This window comes from Ananas comosus, linkage group 21 (assembly GCF_001540865.1).
Source record: "Ananas comosus cultivar F153 linkage group 21, ASM154086v1, whole genome shotgun sequence".
Lineage (NCBI taxonomy): Eukaryota > Viridiplantae > Streptophyta > Magnoliopsida > Poales > Bromeliaceae > Ananas > Ananas comosus.
This window is the reverse complement of record NC_033641.1, coordinates 72,189-84,284: the sequence shown is the minus strand read 5'-3', so window position 1 is coordinate 84,284 and position 12,096 is coordinate 72,189. Positions and strand designations below refer to the sequence as shown.

Here is a 12,096-nt window from a genome sequence, read left to right as displayed (position 1 = left end):
ATCTTTTAAATCCATTGACGACGGAAGCCAAAGCTATGATCATCTTCTTACCATTTACAACTTGTGAGATATATGTAAGTTATCGATCAATGTTTGACAGGTGGAAAAATAAGTGGGTAGACAAGGTAGCGAATAGTGGCTGTGCAGTAGGCATAGTGCATATACTATCGCAAAAGTGAATCTGAACTACAAGTAAAAGGCCTTAAATAGAGTATAGATATCAAAATTTGCAATAAATAAGGAGACAATTAAAAAAAGAGAAAGAAAAACATAGAATTCTTGAATATCTACTTAAAGCTTATCACAGTGCATTCCAACTAACATTTAATGAGTTAGCGAGAGGAATATATTCTTTATTATAAAATAATGAGAAATCAAAACACAAAAACCTGCATAGCATGAGAGAACAGATTTTGTATCATAATACGGCTAAGGACGCACGATCAATGTAAGCTGCTGGATGAATATTTTCATATCTTGCAGGGATTGCTAACTGTAAGACGAAAGTATCAAGAGAAGTCTTAAATGATAGTGATTAATCTACACAATTGACACAGATATGAGGCACAAAGTCGGAGCAGTGATGCTTCTGAGCAGGGGCGGATCCAGGAACGTTATTCGGGCAGGGCACAATATAATAATAATAAACTTCTATCGGTCATAATTTGTTTGTTCATATTTGGAGACTATCACATTAATATTGCCTTTAGCTTTCCAGTTATCGCTTTTGTTGGCGCTTAGCTGTTACTTCAGCTTTTCATTGTCTAAAAAACTTGGCGAATGGGGCAAAAAGGTTGCGGCGGAAATTTGAAATGAGCTTTTAGATCTGTTCGAAATTTCCTCTTCTAATGAATGAAAGTTTATAAGAAAATATTGATAGAAAAATTGTTAACCTCTTTTTTCTGTTAAGTCTATTTCTGAATTATTTTCTATTAGGTCGATCTAGAGCTGGTCCCAAGCCCTTGCTGTTTCAAGAGACCCTGAGTTCAAATTCCTATATCTGCTATTTAATGGCCTAAATTCTCATTCACCGTACACATGAATAGGGATTTTAAGATAAATCGCGAGCCATTTCCTATCAAATCAATCTTTTTACAGCTGAGATTAAAAGTCTGATGCTAAATCTTGCTGCGTCACGACAAACAAAAAAGAGAATGCGACGGAAAGAAGACTTTCGTCAGCTCATTTGGAAGGAAGCGACGAGGGAGTGACGTGGAGAGCATTGATTTGGAAAGTTCAGAATGGGTGCAGTGGTTATCAGCAACCTATCCATAGGTATGATAACCTTTATTTCATCCAATGCGGAACTGGCACATCGATATATTTTATAAGGGTTCGTCTATATATATGGTGCGGACACGTGCCACATGCTGACCGATGCTTGGATCCGCCACTGCTTCTGCTGAGCTCTAAATTGTTAAGGATACCACAACGACCTCCTCCTCCTCCTCCTCCTCCTCCTCCTCCTACTAATAGGAGTTAGTTTAGAGGGGGGGGAAAACAACTCACTACAGAATCCTAGATAGCTTGTATCTATTTCAGAAGAGAGAATGAATCTACCAAGAATTCAACAAGAAGAGCACCGAGTTCGTAGGCAGGGTTTAACTCTGATTATGCGAATGGACATGGTATCTTACAGAGGAGATTTGGCGTGGACAGCAGAAGCTAAAGCAGAGCTAGAGGAAGAGGAGATAGCAATAACAGTACGGCCATCGACCAATTAAAGGAAGGAAGGAAGGAAGGAAGGAAGGAAGGGTCAAAGAAGCTTACCTTGTATCTTTTCACGGTGACGGCAAAAACGCATTTTTTTTTATGGACGGATAAGAGAGAGCGATGGGGCGGTCAGACGCGGAGGATCTGGAGCTTGTTGGCGAAGGCGATGGCGACCCAGTCGGGCTGGGTGGAGGACCACTGGAGCTGCTCGATCTCGGCCCCGGCCGTGTAGGCGAGGATGGGGTCGAGGCCGCCGCCACCGCCGCCGCCCTCACTGGTCTGAGGGTGGTGGTGGTGCTGCTGCTTCGGGTGGTGGTGGTGGTGGGTGCCCATGGAGGAGAGGTCCCAGATGAGGGCCTGGGCGTCGTCGCCGGCGGTGCAGATGTGGCAGGAGCTGTGGGGGGCCCAGGCGATGGCGTTGACGGCGGCCTGGTGGCGGTGGAGCTCGACGACGGGGAGGGTGGGGAAGCGGATGTCGAGGACGACGACCTTGGGGCTGTCCATGATGACGGTGGCCATGTAGCGCGGGTCCTGCTTGTTCCAGCCGAGGCGCACCAGCGGGGCGTCGGGGGGTGCGGGGTCGGCGGACTCGTAGATGATGGTGGAGTGCTCCTTGTCGCGCAGGTCGAACACGCGCACGGACCCGTCGGCCGACACGGACGCGAACACGCCCACGCCGCCCCACGCGATGTCGTACACCTCCTTGTCGTGCGCGATCAGCTGCGTGTCCACCGCCTCCCGCTCGATGTCCCAGATCGTGCACGTCGTGTCGATCGAACGAGTCCCCACGCCGCGGCTCCGCCTCGTTCAGTCGAACGACGTCAGCGGCCCGCAGAACTCCGAGTTCCGGTTCCCGTTCAGCACCGCCCGCAGCTCACCGCCGCCCCCGAACCCCTCCCCCCCTCCCTCTAACCCCGCTCCGTGCTTCTTTGCTGCTTTACTGTTGTTGTTATTATTGTGGTTGTTCCTGCTGCTCCCCCGATTTTGTTACTGCTATGATTATTCTTGCTGCTCTGCTGCTGCTGCTGCTGCTGCTTGTGCTTGTGCTTCCTGCTGCTATTAGAATTAGAATTATTATTTATTATTGTTATTATCGGCGGTACAGCAGACGTCGTCTTCTCTGTCGTCTTCGTCGCGGCGTTGTTGTTGTTGTTGTTGTTGTTGTCGTCGTCGTCTCCGTCTCCGTCGTCGTCATGATCGGGGTCGGGGTCGGGGCCAGGGCCGTCGTCGTCGTCGTCGTGGATCTGCCAGATGCGGAGGAAGTCGGCGGAGGTGGCGAGGAGGTCGGGGCGGAGGCAGTCGCGGTCGGGGACGAACATGGACTTGGTGGGGGGGTAGGGGTGGTCGAAGGCGAGGGCGGGGTCGGCGCGGATGTCGCCGGTGGCGTCGTCCAGCTGCACGATCTCCACGCGGTTCGAGTACTGCTCCAGAAGGCTGGCGATCGACAGCCGGTACCGCTTGTCCCGCCGCACGCTCCAGTTCATCGCGTAGATGTGCCACCCGGCCTCGTACGTGTAGATCTCCGACCGCTTCTGCTGCTCCTCCTCACCCCCATCCCTCTCCCTCTCCCTCTCCCTCTCGCCTCCTCCCATCGCCCTCCCTCCCTCCCTCCCTCCCTGGCGATGATCAACTCGACTCCTATACTAGACTAGACTTATTAGACTAGAGAGGTCGGCACGCTACTACGAATGGGATGGGATGGAATCCCATTTTTTTCCTTCTTTCTCCTTTTTAGTTTAGGGTGGGGGGTAGCCAGCGGATGAGGGGAGGATGGATCGTTTTCGCCGAGGAAAAGCCGACCTAATAGTCGAGCGGTCCTGTCTCTGTCGCTCCGCGTCGTCGTTGGGCCGCAAACCTTAATTTGGCCCAAACTAAATAACTCTTTATATAAAAAATTTGTTGATTTTGAGCTCATTCGATCACTAGGCAAATGATATCGAAAAATAATACAATTTATTTTGTAGGTACTCCAAATACTCTAGATCAAATTTAATGAAGCCGATCGACGATTTGAAAGTCGCAACATCGAAAACGAGCTGGAAGCACGGAAGGCTCCATAATTCCGATTGCATAGTAGCCTCACTCTCTCTCTATATATATATATATATATAAAAAGAACGAAGATGAGTCCGCTTATCTTAGGCCCTGTTTAGCCCAGCTACATGTTGTCCAGCTTTTTATTTATTTGCACCGCATGTAAGTCCTTGATGAAGCGATTGTGTAATACAGGTTCTGCTTGAGATTGACGAGAGACTCCGTCACTCTACGTACGATTAAAAAATATACAATAAATAAAAAAATTTTATATCTCTTATAACAAATTCGTTATGATATATTTTCTACAGTATCTTCTATATATTACTGCATTGGCCTAGATAAATCTCAATACCGAATGAACCCTTAAATGACTGTGCAAAAAAATTAAGCGACACATCACAGTTGCACCGTACACATCAGTCCAGACGCTTAGACTACAGGGACCCGCCGAGAGAGTCGGGTTCCTCACTGCGGTCATGCACGCTTTTGCTCGATCAAGCGCACCCAAGAAAACCCATCGGTAATATGTCATCGAGTATGTACTATATGATCAGCAAGTAAGAATCTTCTCTTGATACATATTTTAAAGGATGATTCTAACTTTCCATCCACAACCCGAAATTTGAGAAATAATAGATAGTCACCAGATCATGAGTAATAAATAATACATTGACAGCATAATATTTTGCAGATAATTATACAAACAATGCTGCAGGACAGGTAAATTCTACCTCTTTTATATCTCCCTTTGCCCGGAAGCAACAGCTGCCGCTTGTGTAACAGCAGCATAACCTTTCTTGACTAGAGCAAAATAGTATTTTCACAAATTTAGCTAAAAGTTCACAAACGGAAGACACAATATGCCACAAAGCAAAATCCAAAATTCTCCAATGTGAGCCAACCATTCGATGATACTACGTTGACTCAATTATATTGTTATGTAATCTACTGTACACACACACACACTCACACGGACGAACAAGAGTATTTACAAATTAACCACAGGCAAATGGTTCTAGATGTTTAATATTGCCATCAGAGCCCAAAGCTCGAGTGCCGCTCCACATAATCTTGATCCAGTCAGGCTTTGCTGCATGAGTATAACCAGAGTAATCGGTCGGATCATCATGAAAGAAACTCTGAACCCTGAAACATGGAGGCAGAAATCCTGTCATTTAGCCTATTAAATAAATCCAAGGAAAACAATAGAACTCAATGAAGAACCACCTGAAATCTAATAAGATTTGAAACTTTTGAAGAAATAATTGAAGCACTTATTCGACATCAATTAGCACCTAAACATGATGCAGCTGCATAGCACTCTTAGAGCAATATGGCACAGGAGTTACAGAGAGCTTCGGTAACAACTCTTTATTGGAACAGAAACAAACAAATTGCTATGCAGCTTAGTTTTTCATAGCCACTGTAACTCGTATTTCTCAGTCAACATCATAGCCGTGCAGAAAGGATGAGACGCAATAACAAATAGAGTTTCTGATGCAACCTTGATATTCACCAACACGTCCCTATATCAAAACTTAAATCAACGCAGGATCTATTATGTTTTTCTTTCAATAATTGAAAAACCTGACAGAAGAAATCATTCAAAGCATATCATTACTACTGCCTCAACTTCCCCTTATTTCAGGCCACCACCTTTTCCTTCGAGATCCACACATAGCAACAGATGCTGGAAGGCACCATAACAGCCGATTCATCTAATTCTCTTGAAAAATTGAACATAAACAAGGGAAACTAACTAGTGGTGGTTGTGATTGTGATAAGTAGTAATGCAGAGACATTTTCATTTGCCATGTAGTTGAATGATGCCTACATACCTAATTACCCATTGATCCATTACCTGAGAAATAATGTTACTGATGATGAACATAAAAAGTACAGGTCAGACTAGTGATACTGCACATGTAGATGTATGTTAGGTTAATTGAAATACTGCACATTTCCTAGACTCTATGCTCAAACTTGTAGTCGATCTAAAGTTCAAAATAAGTTACACTAACAGATCATAATAATATCCTCACAAAGTACTAACAGAGCCCAAAAAGTAAAAAAAAAAAAAACAAAAAAAAACAAAAAGGAACTTAATTCCGTGATACCCTCATGGAGTTCGCTGATGCCTACTAGTACTCATTGTACAACCAATTATCAATGCCCTACGCTAACAGATACAAAATTATTTATATGCAGGAGCTAAGCTCATGCTGACTAGTTTCCACAAAGAAGATCCAAATTATATTTGACTAGTTGCCACAAAGAAGATCCAAATTATATTTCAACAAACAGGAACCAATATTTATGTCAACAAACTTTATGCTAAGAATTAAAACAACATTTGAACTCTGTACCAGCATAAAGAAGGGTTTGTCACCACCTGGTTTATACCTATGCTCATCAGTTGTTGATCCAAGACCAATTAAGCTACTAGTGACGTGCTTTATTGTATTTAATTGTACTATATCCAATACGGGTTTGTAGCATGCAGAGACAACTTCACCCAACTCCAGATTGTAGCGAGCAAAGGCAACTTTGAACTGTGACATTGGGAGCCAACAGCATAGATTGACCTGGATGGCTAATAGCATACATCATGCCATGTTAGGTGGAGCAGGCCATATAGCTCCAAAAATAACAACCTACACGGATAATTTATGGCCAGTCAACCCCATTTTGAACTATACTCTCCTATTCTTGCTAACTGTTACAATTTCACTTGAGATTCCTGTATCGCTTTTTGCATCACCAATTTTGTCACTCTTATATGCCAGAGCAAAACACTCTTATATACCAGAGAAGTAAACATCTTTAACTACCCACTCTCATTTTGTCCTCAAAAGCAAAAGTTATTTCCTTCTCTTCAAAGCATCCTATGTTAGCCATTGTTTTCTCGTAGTAAAGTATGCATTTGGTAGTTTGAGCATGCATTTTGAATAGTCTTTGGAACCAAACAAATCAAAATCAATAGAAGCACGCATACAGCTCTTAATTTACAAAAGTCAACATTTTTTGATAAAATTAACTGTTTATGCCTAGAATTTGTTGACTGATTCCCCTGATATGAAGCAATTTGATTTGAGCCCTTCATCTCCTGAGAACTATATAACGGAAAAACCAAGGAACCTACTACCAACAAAAAGAGATGATACTTTCCATTTTCCTTGTTTTTTTTTTTTTGTGTGTTGTCCAATCCAATATAATCTAGTAAGATTAAATTACTTTAATATCAATTATTTGTTGCCTAGATAAAGAAAAATCAAATAAACCATGGAAGGCCAACAGCTAGCTTGTTACCTAGGACTGAGGAACTACTAGCATAAACTTAAGGTGACATAGACAATCATCAGCAAACTAACTCAGAGAGTGAGAGAGATTAAATGAAGCTAATTTCCCCGGGTCAAAGGTTATGCAGCAATGATTAGAAAATTTCGACATGCAAAGAAGACCAGGCGTAGACCTTGAAAATATGACACCAACATATAGCGACATGAGCCCAAAAATGAACTAAAACTCTTTGACCAACTAAAAATCTTCAAATAGTGATTTTTAGCGCATTTAATTGATTTCAATGAAGATCCAATAGACCACCATATGCGAGCCAGATTTTTTAGCAAGTTTGAATAAAAAGAAACCGAATACATCATAAAGAGCTCGAATTAATGAGTCACATCAATGTCATTATATCAACGAAGTAATGTGCTATTAAATGCTTAAGAGGACACATAGTGTGCCATTTATTGATGCTGGAAACTGACGCTAAGAAAAATCTTACTTACATCCAACTGCTCAATAGCTGATAGTGAAACAGGAGAAAAAAATCCAATCTATGCCTCCCAGATTCTCGAAACATCACACATGGACAACCTGGAACAAGCAAGATACACCAAATTACCAATAAGCGATCATCCACCAAATCCACATAAACACCAAAAAAAAAAAACAGTAGAACAAATCAACATAAAAGGAACAAATTTCACAGAAAAATGAAAAACTCAGCATAGTAATATCGCAGATAATAATTCCTTTCTAATTGCGATTATGAGAACAAATCTACATAAAAGGAACTGTTTACCACACAAAAACGAAACTCATCACATAACAATGCCACAGAAATAATCCTTTCGATTATGAGAACAAATCTACATAAGAGGAACAGTTTAACACAAAGAAAGTCTTCGCATATCAATGCCACCAGAGATACTCATTTCCAACTATACTTACTGAAATTTCTCTTTTACCCAGATCCTACATTTACACAAAGAATCGACGTAAAAATCAACACCACCACAAATCTCAGATCGCATCACTCGGCATAAACAAAACAAACGTGAGAGATCCAATTACTGCAGTAATATTGGCTAAATGCACTATTATGAGCATCTCGATCAATTAAAGCTCTTCAACGAGATATTGACTTAATCATCATCATATCACATATATACTCTATTACACCACAGGCCGTAACTCGGCCCTTTCCATTTCCATACATCCAATACAACAAAAAAGAGAGGAGGTAAGGTAGGGTTTGGGCGGAAGCAAAATAATGATACCAAGTAAACAACTCTCGCCATCACATGGCCAAGATTACAAATCGTTCCCTCCATCACCCTCTAATTCTTCTTGTTGATCTTAGGGTTTCGAGAACGTCGGTTACCGATCAGATCACTGCGCCTCGACGGTGCGGTTGGCGGAGGAGGATACCGCAGGGGGCGGGGGACGGATCGAGGGGGCGGCGGCGGCGACGGGGGAAGGAGGGGAGTGGTGGGAGGCGGCGCGGTGGAGGCGGCACTTGAAGGACCCGGCGTGGGTCGCCGGGGCGCAGACGCACTTCGGCGGCGCCGCGGCGGCGGCTGCGGCGCCGTCGCCGCAGGCGGAGGAGTTGGAGGAGAGGGTGCGGCGGAAGGAGCGCGGCGACGAGCCCTGGGCGTGGTGGTGGTGGTGATGTTGGTGGTGGTGTTGGTGTTGGTTGTGGTGGTGGTCGAATTTGATCTCCTCCGCCGCGTCGACGTAGTTGGACGCCATTTTTTGTTTCCTTAAGCTTGCTAGGGTTTCGAGATCTGCAGCAGCAACAAAGCAAAATCAAAACGACGATCTTGTCTCTCAGATCCAAAACATTTATGAACAAAAAAAAAAATTAAAATAAAAGAAAAGATTAAAAAAAATTGAAACAGTTACAACAATTTCAACAATAATTTATTTAATTTTACATTTTTTATTTTATTATAAAAATATATATAAGGGAAGGGGATGAACGGGTTTGAATCCACCTGATCTAGCGACAGGGGACCTCGATCTAAAAAAAAAAAAAAGGCTAAATAATAAAAAAATCTGTTTTTTTTTTTAAGAAAGAAGCTAAAAATTGACCCAAAAAAAGGAAAAAATCACAGCCAATAACAACAACAACAACAACAACAACAACAACAACAACAACAAACGAGAGAAAAAATAGATCTAAAAAACTACAAAAAGGGACAAAAATTAGAATTATTTTGATAGCATTAATCCTTATTTACTAGGATAAATTTGTGCTCCGTCCTGAGGAGATGTCCACAACAATCAATCAGAGTCAGAGTAATGATGATGATTATTTTGCATTTCATTAGCAAAAATTTAAAAAAAAAACGAATTATTATTTAAAAAATAGTAATATAGTAATAGTAAGAAAAGAAAAGCGAAAAAATATATACCTAGAAAAAACGCTTGAGGTGCCGGAGCGGCAAACTGCTTTACACTAGTCGGAAGTTGCATTTTATAGCCCCGGAGCCCCTGCCCGCGGGCAGAACGGGCATGGCGGGCAGAACGGGCAGCGCAGTGGCCCTGCCCGAGATTCCTCCCACCCAATTTGCGTGGGTCCCACTACTCCCGTCCGCAGCTCACCTTACGCACTAAACAAACGCAGATTTATCCGGAACGGAAAAGGATAAAAAATAAATCAATAATAATAATAATAATAATAATAATAATAATAATAATAGGAAGACCCCTCAATTACAGACCATTTTGAAATAGAATTTGATTTTATGTTTTAATTTTCAAAATTATATTCCATTTTCATATCAGATAAAAATATATAAATTAGTAAATAATTATGCTATTAAATTTAATAAAAAAATTAACTTCATTAATTAATTTGAAAAATAAAATTAAAAATTAAAAAGTACTAACTAATTAAAAGAAATCACAGTTTCTAAAGGTTATATCAAAAAATTTCATGCAGTTTGGGAGCCTCCGTTCATTATTAGCCCATAAAAAAAAAAAGACAACTCAAGATATATCTGTGCAAAATTAAGTTATGTATATTTATATTTTCAAAATTTTAAAAATAATATATGTATACAAATAACACATAAAACAAAAGAAATATTATTTCATACATATTTTCTTCATGGCTTTTATTACACCTGTAGTCTAAAATATAAATAGAGAATTTGAAACTATTTAAACATTGTTAATTTATAAATTTAAAAAATAATAAAGTTTGATATTGTTATTGCTACTGAGTTCCACTGCTGATCACGATAAAAGCTAAAAAATCATTACGGTAAAATAAGTAAGATTTTTTAAGTAAGATTTTTTTTGACTAATTTATGAATATTTTTTTCTCATGAATATTACTAAATTATTATTTTTCGCCAATCTTTACATTATGATTAATAAATATATTATTTTAAACAAAATCTAAAAATTTCATTAAAAGGTATTTGATAAATAATAAAAAAATATAAAATAAATCTTCATGGTAAACTAGTTAAAAATTTCTAAGAAATTATTTTTAATTATTATTTTATTATTTTTATATTAAAATAACTTGATTATCAGTATTTTTTAATCTTTTTTATATAAAATTAAAATTTCATTGTTATATCGTAAAGATTGAAAAAAAAAAGTTAATAACGTACCGTATTATAATAATATAATATAGTGTAATTAAGTTTTTAGAAAAAAATATTTTATTCTATGTAATTAATCCGGAAACCAAAAAGAAAAAGCCCTGTAAATGACGTCGATAGGCCCTTCTCGAAACGCACGAAACTACCGCTGCAGGGATATTTCGGTAATTTCGCACATTGCGTTCCTTTTTCTTTTTTTTTGGTGAAATGGATTTGTCACGGAGATATTAAGCGCGAATGGGATTTCACGGTACCGGTGGGGCCGTGGACACGTGTAGCGCAAGGAGTGGGCCCGCATCTGCGCTCGGGCACTAAATGCCGCTTCTCGGGAAGCGCACTTAGGATTATTAAGAATAATTAATAAATAATAAATATAAATAATAAATTCGATAGATCTTGTTTATTTTGTAACGGAGCCACAGGCCCCACCCGGCCCACAGACCCAAAGCCTACCGGATTCGGATTGTTGTTGGCCAGTATTTACCGCATTGCGTGCCTCGTTGACCGTCCGTATTCCTACGCAATGCCACCTGTGTGTAATTCTAAACCGTATGATTCACTAATTTTAGATAAATCAACAAAAAAAAAATTATCTACATGAAAGATCGTTCAACTTTTAAAATTTTAACTTTACTATTTTAATTTGAATCAATCAGTAACACTAATTATTTATTTAATAAATTAGTTGTGAAAATTGCATGAATTCGTAAAATAAATGGCGTATTTAATTTTAAAATTAAAATATTATTAATGATTCAAATCAATAAATTAAAAAATTTTAAATTTTTAAAAATTTGAATGACCAAATCAAAATTATTTATAATTCAAATAAATTCTACATATTTTTTACCTTAATTAAAATTGAGTTTTATTTGATTTTAAAATTATCTAAATACTCTCCAAAGCTGGTGTTACAAAATAAATTTAGAGCTAGGAGGGTTCAACAAAAAAGATGGTGTGCTTCTTTATTTGTTTTGTTTGTTTGCATGTTCATATTAATACCAAAAATAATTAATTTTTAAAAAAAGGTTAATGACTAGATCATTGTTACTTAATAAATTCCAAGATTTTACCAGTTGCTTGTGCTGTTTCAGAAATAATGAAATATTTCCATTTGGAATTTCAAAAATACTTACTAAGATAAGTGATCCATAAATTGTACTAATTTAATTGAAAAATATTTTACTAAAAAAATAAAGAATTGTTGTCTAAACACTCCCTGTCCTTGATGCTAAATCGACCTTAAAAAATTCAAAAAGGAGGGTCCAAATTATATAAAAAAAAAATTCTCTTACACGGTTACACCTTATTAGCGCTTGTTTCAATTATTCCTAACATAAAAAAATGTTATCACCTATATTCTCACACTTTATCATTATCTAAAATAAGCTAATTATTTGGGACAATTCTTGAAATCAACAATAAAATTGTATTAAAATAA

At 39.1% G+C, this 12,096-nt stretch overlaps 2 protein-coding genes and 1 long non-coding RNA gene across 3 annotated transcripts; all 3 read right to left on the bottom strand.

The window, feature by feature from the left end:
• Positions 1,843 to 3,305, bottom strand: LOC109726316 (WD repeat-containing protein LWD1). The gene is given in 2 exon segments (XM_020255854.1): positions 1,843 to 2,619; positions 2,850 to 3,305. Coding segments are annotated over 2 exon segments (1,233 nt in total).
• On the bottom strand, positions 4,485 to 7,828 carry LOC109726555. The gene is made up of 2 exons (XR_002220549.1): positions 7,542 to 7,828; positions 4,485 to 4,896 (listed from the first exon to the last, which is right to left on the bottom strand). It is a non-coding gene; the product is annotated as an uncharacterized LOC109726555 (long non-coding RNA).
• Positions 8,139 to 9,607, bottom strand: LOC109726554 (proline-rich transmembrane protein 1-like). The gene is made up of 2 exons (XM_020256196.1): positions 9,453 to 9,607; positions 8,139 to 8,822 (listed from the first exon to the last, which is right to left on the bottom strand). The coding sequence occupies exons 1-2, from the start codon at positions 9,511 to 9,513 to the stop codon at positions 8,428 to 8,430; spliced, it is 456 nt and encodes a 151-aa protein (XP_020111785.1). The 5' UTR covers positions 9,514 to 9,607; the 3' UTR covers positions 8,139 to 8,427.